The following is a 16,930-nucleotide window of genomic DNA, read 5'->3' on the forward strand; positions in this document are numbered from 1 at the left end:
AGCACACTTGAGTACACTTAGATGATCTTAAGTTTATCTTACGAAGTACTAAAGAATCATGTTTAGTATATTAAGTACAAAATTAGTGCACGAAAATAGAACACTTTAAGTACATTATGGAAGTGCACTTGTTTTTCACCTGGCGAATGTGGCACCAGATGTCACTGAATAAAATAAAACATTACAGTTTCAAAGTTGCAATGTGTTGACTTTTTTTTGCATTGAAAACATTATTAATCTCATGGATTTTAAATACAACAGAATCAACTGGTTAATTCCACAAATTTAATGTTCATAGATTCAATAAGGATTCATAAACATTTTTATTTCTCTAAAGTTGTTCATACAAAAATGGTACTATTCACACACTGTCAATATTTACATTTTCGTTTCTGTGTAAATGTAAGTGAATGTAGTAGTGCTCATGAGATCATGCTGTATTGGGGTACAAGTGCCCTCGTTAGGGTGCATGTTTTGGCAGGTTTGGTGTCGGGGCAGTAACTGATGGAGAAGATCAGGGGCATTTAGTAATCAGGCTCTCAGCATGAGCCAGCTTTAGATGATGAGTAACAGTAGAGAAGCGGTGGCTCGTGGAGAAAACTGTAGCTGTAGGGAGACACAAAGGCTGGCTCTCTGTTGTCTTTCTGAGTTTGATAGTCTCCAGAGGACCGTACAGCTGAAGCACTTCTGGAGGTAGAGTCCTGGAGCCAGCTGTCTCCTTTCTTTACCTGGAGAGCCGTCATGAAGGGCAGATCTAACACGGGGGGCATCCCAGCGTAAGTGCTGAGTTTGGCCAGGCAGATGCTGCAGTAGGCTCTGTATGAGAGAACACTGTGTGAAGGGAGCATCTTGCAGCACGGAAGGCTTGAGAACGTGACGGGATGAGCTGCTGGAGAGAAGCAGCTGGGCAAGAAGCATGGCCCTGAGGAGGTGATACCAAAGCTGGCTGGAGGTCCATAAGATCTGCCTGCAGTCAGATAAAACGAATGCATGATGGCTCTTAATGGAATCTACTGTTAATGAACATTTTAGCTAAAATAATAACTGAAACATACCCTGTAGCTCCATAGCAAAAGATTTGAAGTCGAGGTTAAAGGGACTGTGCCATGCATATGACTCCAGCATCCCGTCCAGCACGCCTCTAAAACGCATTGCAGAAGAATGAGATTTCAGAAATCTGCACATCATCATTAAATCATCAATTGTTATGTGTTTATTTCAGATTATTTAGATACCGTATATCACATTTTTATAGCTTGGAAAAAATGTATAATACACAGTTCATACAGACAGTAACTTTCATTACCCATTTCGTTCCCTGAAGCCCTTGGCAAAAGGATTCCTGTCAATCTTTAGTTTTGTTATCTTAAAGGTACCAGAAAATACACAATCAGTCAAACACTTTGGATATATATTATAGATATATACTTCTCCATACAGACTTATAATTTTACACTTATGGAAGCCTGTTTCCACCACTGAATAAAAATAAAAAATGTAATTTTTATCTCACAATTCTGACTTTTTTTCTTGCTATTGCAAGTTAATATCTCACCCCTCTGAATTTTTTGTTCTCAGAATTGTGGGATATAAACTTGCATTGGGAGTTACAAATTAAAACATTGATTTTGTAAATAAACTTGCAATTCTGAGAAATAAAGTGAGAATTTCTCACAACTGCAAGTTTATATCTCACAATTCTGACTTCATAAGCAATTGTGAGTTATAAAGTCAGAACTCACAGTTCTGAGGAAAAAAAAGTCAGTCAGTGAGAAAGAAGCAGAATTGTGAGAATAAAATTGTGTTTTAATATCATATGCTTGAAATCAGAATGACTTGCCATAGCATTACATGTTCCAGGTTTTATAGTACAATCTGTAGAATGGAACGTGTAAAAGAACAGGTTTTATTACCCAAGCTACCCATAATTATTTGTACTCATCTGCACTCTACATCCGTGTCAGTCTAATTTAGACTCACACCATACTCAGATTTCAGTATCGTCCCAGACTTTTGGACCCCACTCAAATTTGGTCAAATTTTCCAACATAAATGCAGAAGCATGTTGTATTAATCCGAGATAAACTGCAGAGTCAGGTGTTGAGATGAGTGACCTGTTGGTTCTGGTAGGCTGTGACAGTGGTGAACTGAGTCTCAGGGAAGGAGAAGGTGTAGATGCCGTCCGCCGGCAGAGACAGCAGAGTCTGTGACAGGCGTTCACTCTGCAGAATAACGTGAATGCGTGGCCTGTACTTGTGCATGGACTTCAGGATTATCTGAATTCAAAATCACATTGGACACATTTAGTTATATATAAAACTGTTATTGATGATTGTTTTAGTGTAGAGGTAGTCATGTTAAAGAAGGGAACTCGCATGGCCTTTGTCATCCATCTCATTGTTGGTGAGTTTGACCCGATCAAAGCTGATGAGCTGTCTCATCCAGGTCTGTCCTGAAGACGGCGAGTCCGGGTGGACATACAGATGAGGAGGGACACAGGGATGATCCGTGTTTCCAGCCACCATCCACTGAGAGCTGTGGTACACATACCTGACACAGGTGATAATTACAATAACTGTGCTGTTCCTTGTGCTCCTCAATACATGATTTAAGCATTTGAAGCAAGTGTGTGAAATTACTTTTTTTTTTTTTTTTGAGATGAGATTTTATTAAATTGTAGGTATTAGTCTTTTACTATTCTCACCATCTTCATTCATTAATTTAATTGTTTGTTTGATAATCAGTTCAGACTGAAGGACCTGTATCTCTTTGAGTCCACAGGCATGATGTCCATGGCAATGGAGTATTGCTGGTCAGGATCCAGATTGAGCACTTTGACTCGGACAGAGGGGAACATTCTCCTGAGGAGATGATAGATACACAGTCAACACTGACATTATAACATCATTACTGCAGTTTGGCTAGTTACAAGTCAAAATACTGAATAGTATAATAGTTAGCATAGGCCTACTTCCAATATTTAAAACATAAGTCAAAATAGAGACTGGGAAGCTGACACTAGTTATTTTCGGGCAGTCAGGGTACAGATTTCACAGATTTTTATTTTTTAAATTTATTTATTTATTTAGGTAACACTTTATTTCGATAGTCCACTTTAGACATTCTACTAACAGTAAGTAACTTTGCAACTACATGTCAACTAGCAGTCATTACAGTATCAGTTGACTGTCTGCTTAATATCTTCTAACACTTTATTTTGATGGGTCCACAACATACAACGTACTGACTATGAGAAACTTTGCAAGTATATGCCAACTTATTCTACTAACCCTAAACCTACCCTACTGAGAGTTAGTAGACATGTAGTTGCTAATTAATGAGAATTAGTTGACATGTAGTTGACACGTAGTTACAAAGTTATTTATGGTTAGCAGAATGTCTAAACTGACTATCAAAATAAAGTGTAACCTTTATTTATTTTTAGTTTCAGACTATGAGAGGATATCAAAAGAATCGAAAAGCAGTAGGCTTTTTTTTTCAGTAGGCTTCATATACTTGCTGACTTTGTAAATGTTTAAAGAGGAAAAACTGGGCATTGTACATTAAACAAGGATCACATACTAACAGACTGTTGTTCTAAACACAGAAATGTATGCCTCATTTTAGTGTAATCCAGCCTTAAAGGTCAACACAAGTGTAGGCTAATATTAAGGTTAAATTGTGATTACCTCCCAGCTTTGGTGATGATCATCTCTGTGCCGATCTCATGAAATCTCTTCCACAGGTCAGATCCTTGAAGATCTACTCCAACTTCTCTCGCAGCTTCACATTCTGCTCCTGCAGGTCTGCTGGGCTTCATGCTTTTCTTCTTCTTGTTGTTTCGCTGATCTTCACAAGCCATCAAAATTGCATAGATTACATAAATGGTAATGCAACACAATACTTAAAACAGTAGCCGGACATTGATATTGTTTCTTCTCCCTCAGTTATGCTACACTAACCCTGTGTGTCGATGAAAGTTGCTGTCGGTGCATCTCTGTCATTATCCGAGATGCACTGCAACTTCTTATTCTTCATATTTTTCACCTTCATCTTCTTGAAACTTTCCCCCGAAGCATCCGCGGAGATCGCCTGCATTCTGAGCGCAGATCAGATGAAGAGATGAGGGTCTGTCAGCAGCACACACATCTTTCTCTGCTCTCCTCTGAGCGGCTTGTGTTCATGTTTCACCTCTTCATTTCTCATCCTCTTAACTCCTCGTTTGCCGATGGGAAGGAAACTTACTGGCACCAATAGGATCTCAGAGGAGGACTGGAATGGAAATCCCAGTCCCACACAGCAACAGTTTATTTATTTATTTATTTAGGGTAGCGGTTTTTAACCAGATAACGTTAATCTGATTGTTACATTATTTATGACTAAAATAATAGAAGAGGAAGAACCTGTCGATCAGCAGTGCTGGGTAAATTTTAGTCCATTTCTGATTACAGATTACATGATAATAACTGCACGCTATGAATCATTAGGTAAGCATTAGTAAATAGTCAGTTCATCCTTTATAAAGCATTGTCCCAACATTAATAGTCATTAGTAAGCAGTTTATAAATACTGCTATAAATGCCTCGTTCTTCATTTATAAGCATATCCATTACAGAGGAGATTAAAAGGCTCAGTTATCTTCCAAACAGAAAAAATAAATAAATAAACAAACACAACACAGAGGGATACAGAACTCAGACATATTTATTTCAAAAAATGAAACTGTACACTTGAATTTTTTTTCAATTTTTTTTCAATTTTTTATCAAGTTGCACAGTTTCATTTTTTGCATCTTGAAAAAATATTTCTGTGTTCTGTATCCCTCTGTGTTTGTTTAACTTTTCTGTTTGGGAGATAAATGTGCCTTTAAATCTGCTGTGTAAATGCTTTATAAGGAATAAATAGTCCTCACTTTAGATGAGCTCACACAAATAGATGGCTGACAACTACTGAATGTTTTATAACTACCTGACTTAATCATGAATTACAGCAGGAATATGTTTTAATAAAGCATTTATTAACACACTGAGCAACTATTATCATGTGCCTAAATAATAAGATTTATAAATGTACATTTGAATATTTCATTAATCATTTACTTACACTTTCTAAATGATCTTATGAACCACTGACAACTCCTAAATAACTGGTTTGTAAATAACATAATTTAGAAGTGATAAATTGATAATTAATAAATTATTAAAATACAATTATTAAACATTATAGATATGCTCAAGAATAAAACATTTATAGCTGTATTTATAAACTGCTTACTAATGCCTATTAATGTTGGAACAATGCTTTATAAATGATGAATTGACTATTTATTAATGTTTACCTAATGATTCATAGTGCGCAGTTATTATAAAGTGTTACCACATAATCTAGGTTACTCATTTTCGGTGATGTATTCTGATTACCTTTTTAGATTATTTTTTAAGATTTATTTTTATCTGACTTGTTTTAAACTTACTATTAAATGTACCATATTTATAAAAAAGCAAAGAGGAAGAACATTCAAATTAGATACATTGAATTTATTTTTTTATATTAACATCATAATTTGCATTAAATATTACATTACACCAGGGTTTCCCAAACTGGTTGATAAAAAGCTAATAATTAACATTATACAATTTAAAATAAATTAAATAATTTAAATAATTGAGCACTAAAAATTATTTTATTTGTATACCTGCATGTCAATGTGACTATTAACCAATACCAAACTGTAAACATGCAAATGTGTTGATAAATTATTGAAATATTAACTTTCTCAGAGGCATTTCAAGTAAACATTTTATGACAATGTGGTTTAGCTGACAAATACGTTTGGGAATCCCTGCATTACATGAACAGACGTTAGTAAACATGAAAACAGCAATGACATTGTAACGAGGAGTCGGTGGCGTTAAGATCCATGTGCAGCTTTATTAATACAGACTTCAAGACAAACAGGCAAAGTTCAATCACGGGCTTCAAACACAACGTAGACAGGGCAGAATCAAAGTCAGAGTTCAGGCTAAGGATCAGGGCAGGCGGAAAACACTCAGGATAATCAGGTGACAGAGCAGGTTGAATCAGAGTCGGCAGGCAGCAAAGAATCAGAGTCCAGTAACTTGTCCAGGTCATACACGAGGAATCAAACACAGGGTAAACGCTCAGAAATGTTTGCATGGCAATACAAGACTTCGCAATGAGGTGATAGGGAGAACAGCTTATAAAGGTGAGGGTAATGAGAACCACCTGTGCCTGTAATCAGCCACAGGTACGGGGTATATGGGAAATGGAGTTTGTGAAGTTTAATACTCAGGTGATGGTTCCCTCTGGTGGCGATCGGAGGTAGTCACAGAGGCTGAGTTCGTGACAGAGCCCCCCCCCTGTGAGCGGCTCCTGACGCGAGGAGGCAAACGACGCCGGGGTCTTCCTCGAGGTCTTGGGGCAGGTCTGTCCGGGTGGTCTCTATGGAAGTCTGTGGTGAGTGAAGGGTCGAGGATATCATCAGCATTGACCCATGACCGTTCCTCCGGACCATACCCCTCCCAGTCCACGAGATACTGCAGGAATCTGCCCTGACGACGAGAGTCCAGGATTTCTCGAACCTGGTATGCCTCCTGACCATCGACGATGATGGGGGGGACTCTCTGGTCACCAGCCTCGTCTAGGACCTCCGCTCCTCTCGAACCACCTGCGGTGCTGCGGGCTTGAGCAGAGAGACATGAAGAGTGGGTGAGATACGGTAATGAGCAGGTAAGGCTAATCTAACTGAAACTGGAGTGATTTGTCTGATGATTTTGAAGGGACCCACGTACCTGGGACTGAGCTTTTTGCAGGGTAATCGGAGCCTTAGATCATGGGTGGACAACCAAACCCATTGCCCTGGCTGATAGTCGGGATTGGGGCGCCGATGACGATTGGCCTGTTCCGTGGTGCGACGAACTGCTCATTGAAGATGGACGTGAGCTTCATTCCACGTCTCCTCGCTGCGTTGTAACCATGAGTTAATTGCAGGTAGGTCTGAGGGCTCTCCTGACCATGGAAACAGTGGGGGTTGGAAGCCTAGGACACATTGAAAGGGAGTGATACCTGTAGATGGTTTGCGGAGTGAATTTTGGGCATATTCGGCCCATAGCAAATAGCAACTCCAGTCGAGCTGATTCTTATGACAGTATGAGCGGAGGAAGCGGGTGAGTTCTTGGTTTAGTCGCTCTACTTGCCCATTGGCTTGAGGATGGTACCCGGAAGTGAGGCTGACATTTATGCTTAGTTGGCGACAGAAGGCTGACCAAACACGGGAGGTGAACTGAGGACCCCGATCAGAAACTATATCCTCTGGTAGTCCGTAAAACCTGAATACATAGTTGCAGAGCGCTTCAGCGGTTTCCAGAGCAGTGGGAAGTTTTGGAAGTGGTATCAACCTGCATGCCTTGGAGAAGCGATCTATGACCGTGAGAATGGTAGTGTGACCCTGAGAGGATGGCAAGTCAGTTACGAAATCAATGGCTATATGTGACCATGGGCGTTGTGGAAGGGGTAGCGGATGAAGAAGCCCGGCAGGCAGTTGATGCGGGGACTTGGCTGTATTGCAGATAGAGCAATTCTGGATGAACGTGATAGTGTCGGTTCGTAGAGTAGCCCACCAGAACTTATTGTTGAGGAGTTGTAATGTGGCTGTAATACCCGGATGTCCGGAGCTGGGATTTGAGTGGACCAGTTGTATTACTCGTTGTCTTAAGATCTGCGGGACGTAGGTGAGATTGTGTGGGGTTTCAGCCGGTGGTGGATCAATGACCTGAGCCTCCGTAATTTCGGTCATTATGTCCCACTGCACGGGCGCGAGGATGATGGTGGATGGAATAATGGGTTCTTGATCTGGGGATCTGGAGTCAGAGTCATGGAGCCGAGAAAGAGCATCAGCCTTGGTATTTTGGGAACCGGGACGGTAAGTAATTTTGAAGTCAAATCTGGTGAAGAAGAGAGACCACCTTGCTTGTCGGTGATTGAGTCTTTTGGCTGATTTCAGATATTCTAGGTTACGGTGGTCCGTGAGAACAGTGAATGAGTGTTTTGCCCCTTCCAGCCAGTGCCGCCACTCCTCGAATGCTGCCTTCATAGCGAGGAGTTCGCGATTGCCCACGTCATAATTCTGCTCTGTCGGGTTCAGTTTGCGGGAGTAGAACGCACAGGGGTATAGTTTGGGAGGATCACCCTGGCGTTGTGAGAGCACTGCTCCTATGCCCGTACTGGAAGCGTCCACTTACACGATAAATTCGATCTCCGGATCGGGATGATGCAGGATGGGAGTGGTCGTGAACCTCTCCTTCAGTGACCGGAATGCTGCTATAGCTGCCGAAGACCAGGTGAGACGTTGGGCTCCCTTTTTGATCATGGATGTCATGGGGGCCGCGATTGTACTGAAGTTACGGATGAATCGTCGATAAAAGTTAGCAAATCCTAAGAAGCGTTGTAGTTCCTTGAGGGTGGTAGGCTGGGACCAGTTGACTACTGCTTGTACCTTCCGATCGTCCATGGCGATTCCTCCGGAACTGATCACATATCCGAGGAAGGAGATGCTTTCTTGGTGGAATTCGCATTTCTCTGCCTTGGAGTACAGTCGGTGTTGCATGAGACGTTTCAGGACTGCTCTAACGTGTCTGACATGTTCCTCATAGGTTTCCGAGTAAATTAGTATGTCGTCGATGTAGACAATTACCCATTGGTTCAACATGTCTCTGAAAACGTTGTTAATGAATGCCTGAAACACAGAAGGACTATTGGACAGCCCGAACGGCATAACCAGATATTCATAGTGCCCCGTAGTGGTGGAGAATGCCGTCTTCCACTCGTCTCCTTCCCGAATGCTAATGAGATTATAGGCACAGCGAAGATCCAGTTTGGTGAAGTATATAGCTCGTCTGAGTTGTTTGAGAGCTGCGGGGACGAGTGGTAAAGGGTAACGGAACTTCCTGGTGATGTCGTTGAGAGACCGGTAGTCGATACAGGGACGAAGACCTCCAGCTTTCTTCTTGACAAAGAAGAACCCCGCTGATGCGGGTGACGTAGAGGGACGGATGAAACCTTTGGCGAGCTCCTCCTCGATGTATGACCTCATAGCTTCTGCTTCGGGTTGTGACAGCGGGAAAACTCGGCCCTTGGGAGGTTGTGCTCCGGGGAGGAGATCAATGGCACAGTCACTAGATCGGTGAGGAGGTAAGTGTGATGCTTTCACTTTGCTGAAGGCCTCGGCTAAATCTTGATATTCGTTGGGTAGAGGTTCTTTCAAGGAAGTCTCACTCCCTCTCTTGATGGGTATGCTGCGGAGACAATTTTGCAGGCAAAAGTCTGACCATTGGATGATTTGTTTCTTAGTCCACGAGATAGAGGGGTTATGTTGTTCCAACCATGGAAGGCCCAGGATAATGGGGTTTTGTGGAGATTGGAACACAAACAGGCAGATGATTTCAGTGTGGAGGGATCCGGTCCTCAATTGGAGATCTTCAGTGGTGAATTGAATGCAACCGGATCCCAGGGGTCGGCCATCTAGCGCTGCCACTGCCAAGTGAGAGTCACAGGGAACAAGAGGAATATTATTGTTTCTAGCGAATGACACATCCATGAAATTTCCCGCAGCTCCAGAGTCGATCAATGCAACGGTCTCCATAACTTTCCCATTGATCTCCAGGGTGACTGCAATCTCTAAACTGGTAGTAGATCTCAAAATTTCACTCACCGCCACAGGATTGCGAGATGGACGAGTAGGGCAGGATGCACGTAGATGTCCAGGCAATCCACAGTACAGGCATAAGCTCTGTCGAAGGCGTCTCTCTCTTTCCTCCTCGCTGATGCGTGTCAAGCCGATTTGCATGGGTTCTGCGTCAGTGTTAGCTGCTGCGGATACAGCAGAGAATGCGGGCAGTCGACTGGGACGACGAGAGCGGAATAGGTTGTCGAGCTTGATAGACAGCTCGATGAATTGTTCCAGTGATTTTCCCTCGTTGCGACAGGCGAGTTCGGACTGCAGCTCCATATTCAAGCCCTTACGGTAATGAAGTTTGAGGGGATCGTCTGGCCACCCCGTCTGCGCTGCGAGAATGCGGAAAGAGAGAGCGTAATCCGCCGGTGAACCCCTTCCTTGACGGAGAGATAGTAGCTGCTCACCCGCCTCCTTTCCGCCAGCTGGGTGTTCGAACACCTCCTTGAATCGTTGAATGGACGCTCTGAACGAAGGGAAGGTAGGTCTATCCTCACTCCACACCACGGTGGCCCAATCCAGCGCTCTCCCCGTGAGAAGCGAACACACGAATGCGATGCGGCTCTCTTCTGAAGGGTATAGCATAGTCTGTTGGTTGACGAAAACAGAGCACTGAAGTAAAAAGCCCTTACATTTGGTTGGGGATCCGTCAAATTTCTCTGGGAAGGCGAGACGAGGGCTGGCAGTGGTGTTGGGTGCTTGAGGTGGATTGGGAGGTGGAACAGGAGCGTTGGATGCTTGGAGACGAAGAGCTTGTAAAGTCGTTACCAGTTCTTCGGTTACTGAAGTGAGTCGGTTGAGCTGTTGTTGGTGTGTGGCCAGTATCGACGCTTGGGTAGAGATCTCGGTGGTGACGTGGTAGAATGCTGCTGGATCGAAGTCTGGCGAAGTCTTCTGTAATGAGGAGTCGGTGGCGTTAAGATCCATGTGCAGCTTTATTAATACAGAATGCAAGACAAACAGGCAAAGTTCAATCACGGGCTTCAAACACAACGTAGACAGGGCAGAATCAAAGTCAGAGTTCAGGCTAAGGATCAGGGCAGGCGGAAAACACTCAGGATAATCAAGTAACAAAGCAGGTTGAATCAGAGTCGGCAGGCAGCAAAGAATCAGAGTCCAGTAACTTGTCCAGGTCATACACGAGGAATCAAACACAGGGTAAACGCTCAGAAATGTTTGCATGGCAATACAAGACTTCGCAATGAGGTGATAGGGAGAACAGCTTATAAAGGTGAGGGTAATGAGAACCACCTGTGCCTGTAATCAGCCACAGGTACGGGGTATATGGGAAATGGAGTTTGTGAAGTTTAATACTCAGGTGATGGTTCCCTCTGGTGGCGATCGGAGGGAGCCACAGAGGCTGAGTTCGTGACAGACATGCAGGCTTGAAATATATTTGTCCAGACTTCAGAATCAACAGTTACTGAAGATTTCTCTGGATATGATGAAGACACAAGCTATAAGTTCCACAGCTATACATCACCAGTGTTTAGCGATTTGCATAATTATTTACTCATGCATGGTCTAATAGCTTGAGAGGTGCTCTTTTTACCCAAATTCAGAATGTTTTGCAAATTTATTTACACTGCATTTACACAGTCATTCTATATTAGGAATGTGTTGTCATGTGTGACATTAGTGTAAAAGGTGCTGGCTCCTTTAAGAGTTATAATTCGCTGATGATGTCATCAATATAGGACCAGCTTCAGTCTATTGCATGGAAGAGAGCAGCCTGTTATTGTGGTTCCTTTCATTTTAAGTCATCTGTTACATTTCTTGTCTTTCGGAAGTATCGTTGGTATGTAAGTTTATGTTAAAGAGTAATTCAACTATATTTGATAGTATATTCTGTTAAGTGCAAACTTTCATGTGAATCTTTATACAGGTGTGTGTCACCATGTGTTAATTGTGTTATACTCAGATGTGTGACCTATGTTGCAGTTACGTATCATTACTCATTTACTTTGGTGCAATATGATGCAATTCATTCAGTATACAGTTTGGAATGTGAAAGATTTCAGGTGTTACAGTACTTTATTTCATATACATGAATGCAAACTTATGCACTGTTATCTCATATGTGCTTATGTTACACTAGTGATGCATATGTAAAATATTCATTTTCAGTGTACTTAAATTTAATTTGTTCTTTTCAGTTTTACCCTACTTCCAGTCATCTATTAAATGAGTATCTGCATCAGCTTGGTGATTGGTAGAGGAGTTATCTGTCTGTCAACGTATGCAAGGTGCATTGGGGTGGCAGAACAATGAATATAATCAAAACTAAATGACACACAGTAGGATTTTTAGAAAGGAAAATTAATAAGAGAGAATAAAAATAATCAATAAATTATGAATAATTTACTGCCATTGTGTGAATTATATGCAATCATGTAATCTAAAAAAAGTAATTGTAATCTTAAGTATTTTAACATGTACTACATACTAAATGTAATATAATTACAAATATTTAATTTTTGGAACCTGATTACGTAATTCAGATTACATGTAATCAGCTGCTACTTATCAGACAGACATAAGCCCCTTTCGCACCGCTTTAGTTCCAGAACTAAAAGTACAGTACTAAAGTACTGGGACGAGTTTGCGCGAACTATTTCCCAGTACCATTTAAAGGGTTGCATTCGCACCGACAGTGGGTACTAAGAAGTGACGTAAGCCGATCGACAACGACGTCATTTGTGCGCGGCATTCAACAACGAAAACAAAGAAGAACAACGTTAACAACAGGAGGATGGAGGACGCTGTGATCGGAGCTGTGTTGTTGTTGTGTCTTGCGGGGTTCACAATAATGGACATGGAATGTCGACGTAACTCATACGTCAAGCGATTGAAAGATCGAAAAGGAGTTCAAAATGTTCAAAAGTGCCTGCACTTCAGCGTCCGTCCATCTATCACTGTTCTCCATTCTTGCAAAATATAAGTTGATGCGATGTTTACACAGTATGTGTTTACACGGCGTTTTAAATCATGGTGGGTGAGGGCATTTTCGTATGCGTTTAGCCAATCAGCGTACACTTATGTCAGCGTACAGTTACGATAGTTCCTATGGAACTGTTTTAGACCCTACTCTGAAGTAGGAGCTAATTTAGTTTCTCCAAACGGAGTTCCAGGAACTAAAACAGTTCCTAGTTCCCACGGTGCGAACACGCCAAAAAGTGGGTAGTTCCACAATTAGTTCGGGTACTATGAAAAGGTTCCTGCGGTGCGAAAGGGCCTATTGATTATACAGTCTGGTCTCATTGATTATTCTTAGGTATTCATAATGATTCATAAATCTTTTTTTTTTTTTCAGTTAATTTAAGTTTTAATATAGAATTTGGTCTATTTTCAGTTATAATACAGGTTGTTATTGTTTTGAAAAGTGAAAGAAAGTGAAAGTGACGTGAAGTGAAGTACTTAGATATTCTCAAAACTTTACATCCGATCATCTGATCTGATCATTTTTTATTTCAGCTGAGGAAGTCTTTCAAGTGTGATGCCACAGCAGAAAAATCACAATGCATATTGGGCTTGGGGAAATGCGTGATAGCATCCGCTTTACAGTCAACAGGCTGAACTTACCCACCACTGACAACCTTTCCACGAATATGTTATCAAGTCTTCACTAAATTCATATTTTGCCCTAAACATACTGTTTTATAGGCAAAGAATCACCAACACGGACATCATGTTCTATTATTGAAGTACAAGAAGGAACATAAGAAAACAGTTTAGTCCACGTAACATGAATAAACACGTTCAGCAACGGTAAAATATAAAAAGGTAAGAGTCAAGATTTTGACAATTTTCCCGATTTTTCAACTTTCCCACCACCAGTACCGTAACTGGAAAATCAACAGCCTCAACCTCCCCCTCAAGAGTGAATAACAGCTCTATCAGTAACTATGGAACACAATGGGCAAGTCAAAAGTTCAGCACTGGACAGCGTCCCATCATCAGGTAAATCAGCACTGGGCAGAACCTTCTCCTTCGTCAACACAGCCGACTTTGTCCAGACATTCCTGGTGGTTTCTCAAAGTATGGCTTAAGTATGTTAATATAGCATAGAGCAGGGGTTCTCAAACCTGTCCTGGAGTACCCCCTGCCCTGCACATTTTATATGTCTCTTCATCTTCTAACACACCTGATTCAACTCATCAGCTCGTTAGTAGAAGCTGCAAGAACTGAATTGGGTGTGTCTGATTAGAGAGACATACAAAATGTGCAGGGCAGGGGGCCTCAAGGACAGGTTTGAGAACCCTCATAGACTTTTATTCGTGTCAGATATACTGTACGTAGCTATCACATACTCAAGCTCATTTACCTTTTCTTTATACGGTAAGGGTCAAAGAAACAAGCAAAAGAAGATATTATGATGAATGTTGGTAACCAAACAGTTGACGGTAGCCATTGACTTCGATAGTACAGAAGAAAAAAAAAGAAGCACCTGGTTTTGAGTGAAAAAAGCTTTATTTGCGGATAATTTCGGCAATATTCACTCAAAAGCTGAGCTGCATAAACTCAGATTAATGAGGCCTACTATCAATCAGTTCCAAAACTACCTATTATCTAATAACCTGTTACACACACACAAACATATACATACATATATATATATAATAAAATAAACAGCTATGAAATACACAGCTTACATTGCAGAAAGCTGAGGAATATGGGAATAAGAGACACATGAAGAACCAATGAAGAATAATGGTTACAAGAGAAAACTATTAGTACTATGTAGGACATCTAGTGGTGAACATATGGAGCTGCATATGAAAAAAGTAATTCACTGAACCACATTTGACTTTTGACAGACAGATGTATGTGAGAATCAGTGGTAATTGCATTTCATTGGTCAGTGAGCTCAGCTTAGCCTGACAGTTTGCCTGCCCTGAACCAGGTTAGCTTTCCAGCATAAGTAGCCACAGTGACTGAGGTTGATATTTGTTAAATTTGCTTTATGGAACCAAATCATTTGACAGTGAGTCAGACTAACTGAAATGAACCTGGCCTATTTGCTAATTCTTTAATATATTAGCCGTTCATATTTATAATAACAATATATTATCTTTCCATAAGGGGACACAGATAATAAAAAGAATAATATACAAAATAGACATTGTGTTTTTGCTATTTTGCACATTATACAAAATAGACAATTTACTATGTACAGGTATGTTAGGTGCAAATTTGAAATGTAAACAAGTATGTGTTAAATAAATAAATGTATAATAGTGTCATGTGTTCCACGTTTACTCGCCGCGGGAGTTTTATATTCCACCGCAAGCGCACGTGAGCTCAGCTTTACAGAAACTAGCTGATCTGATCACAGATACTGAGCAATAACACCCAGACTCTGTTTTAATAATTCTCAGGGACTTTAATAAAGCCAATCTCTCCCGTGAACTGCCAAAATACAGACAACATGTCACATGTCCCACCAGAGACAGTAATATATTGGATCACTGTTACACAGCAATAAAAGATGCATATATGATAAATCACTCTGTCCCATGGGCATCTTTAGGACTCTCTGATCACTGTTTGGTTCATCTTATACCAACCTACAGGCAGAAACTTAAATCAGCTTAACCTGTTTTAAGGACTATTAAAAGATGGACTAATGAAGCAGAGCAGGATTTACAAGCCTGTTTCTTTCTCATTGATTGGAGTGTTTTTTGAAGCTGCTGCCACCGATCTGGACGAGCTCACAGAGACTGTAACATCTTATATCAGTTTCTGTGAAAATATGTGCATTCCTACCAGGACTCATTTAACCTAATACAACGACAAACCGTTCACTGCAAAAATCAGACAGCTCCGTCAGGCCAAAGAAGATGCTTACAGGAAGGGGGACAAAGTCTTGTATAAACAGGCCAAATACACACTGGAAAAGGAGATCAGAGTGGCAAAGATAAATTATTCTGATTCAGTTCTCTTCCAGTGACTCCGCATCAGTGTGGAAAGGTCTGAAAGAGATCACCAACTACAAGACACCATCCCCCAGCACTGTGGAGAATCAACAACTGGCAGACGATCTGAATGAGTTCTACTGCAGGTTTGAAAAAACACTCCACACCCGCCCTGAACACCTCTCCACACAACCATTAACACCTCCAGCAACCCCCCTCTCTCCCACACCTGCAATTCAAATCAGTGAAAATGAGGTGCGCCAGGTCTTCCGGAAGCAGAAAAGGAAAAAAACACCAGGCCCAGATTGTGTTATACCAGTCTGTCTGAAATCCTTTGCTGACCAGCTGGCCCCCATCTTCACACAGATCTTCAACAGATCACTGGAGCTGTGCGAAGTCCCTTCATGTTTCAATTGCTCCACCATCATCCCCATAACAAAGAAATCCAAAATTACAGGACTAAACATCTGTGGTCATGAAGTCTTTTGAAAAACTGGTGCTGGCCCACCTGAAGGACATTACTGGACCCTTACTTACTGGATCCTCTTCGGTCTACAGAGCAAACAGGTCTGTGGACGATGCAGTCAACATGGGACTGAATTATGCTCTGCAACATCTAGACAGACCAGGGACTTATGTGAGGATCCTGTTTGTGGACTTCAGCTCGGCCTTTAACACTATCATTCCAAACCTCCTCCTGCCCAAACTAACTCAGCTCGCCATGCCCACCTCCATCTGTCAGTGGATCAACAGCTTCCTGACAGACAGGCAGCAGCTAGTGAGGCTGGGAAAATACACATCCAGCACCCGCATAATCAGCACTGGATCTCCTCAGGGTTGCGTTCTCTCTCCACTGCTATTATCCCTGTACTCCAGTGACTGCACATCTAAAGACCCCTCTGTCAAGCTCCTGAAGTTTGCAGACAACACCAAACTTATCGGCCTCATTCAGGATGGTGACGAGTCTGCTTGCAGACAGGAGGTTAAAGAGCTGGCTGTCTGGTGCAGTTTTAACAACCTGGAGCTCAACACGCTCAAAACAGAGGAGATGATCAAGGACTTCAGGAAAAAAAAACCTTCACTCCCCTCACTCACCATCATGAACAGCACTGTGACTGCAGTGGAGCCATTCAGGTTCCTGGGCACCACAATTTCTCAGGACCTGAAGTGGGACATTCACATAGACTCCATTGTTAAAAAGACTCAGCAGAGGTTGTACTTCCTTCGCCAGCTGAGGAAGTTCAACCTGCCACAGGAGCTGCTG

The 16,930-nt window shown here is 41.7% G+C and overlaps 1 protein-coding gene across 1 annotated transcript; it reads right to left on the reverse strand.

Moving 5' to 3' along the window:
* Nucleotides 1-422: 422 nt before the first annotated feature.
* tbx22 (T-box transcription factor 22) lies at nucleotides 423-4,168 on the reverse strand. Its single transcript, XM_058797566.1, is given in 10 exon segments — nucleotides 423-526; nucleotides 529-598; nucleotides 600-967; nucleotides 1,056-1,141; nucleotides 1,307-1,365; nucleotides 2,115-2,276; nucleotides 2,376-2,550; nucleotides 2,760-2,861; nucleotides 3,690-3,849; nucleotides 3,963-4,168. Coding segments are annotated over 10 exon segments (1,422 nt in total). The 5' UTR covers nucleotides 4,099-4,168.
* Nucleotides 4,169-16,930: the final 12,762 nt, after the last annotated feature.

Source organism: Onychostoma macrolepis, chromosome 14 (genome assembly GCF_012432095.1).
Source record: "Onychostoma macrolepis isolate SWU-2019 chromosome 14, ASM1243209v1, whole genome shotgun sequence".
Classification (NCBI taxonomy): Eukaryota; Metazoa; Chordata; class Actinopteri; order Cypriniformes; family Cyprinidae; genus Onychostoma; species Onychostoma macrolepis.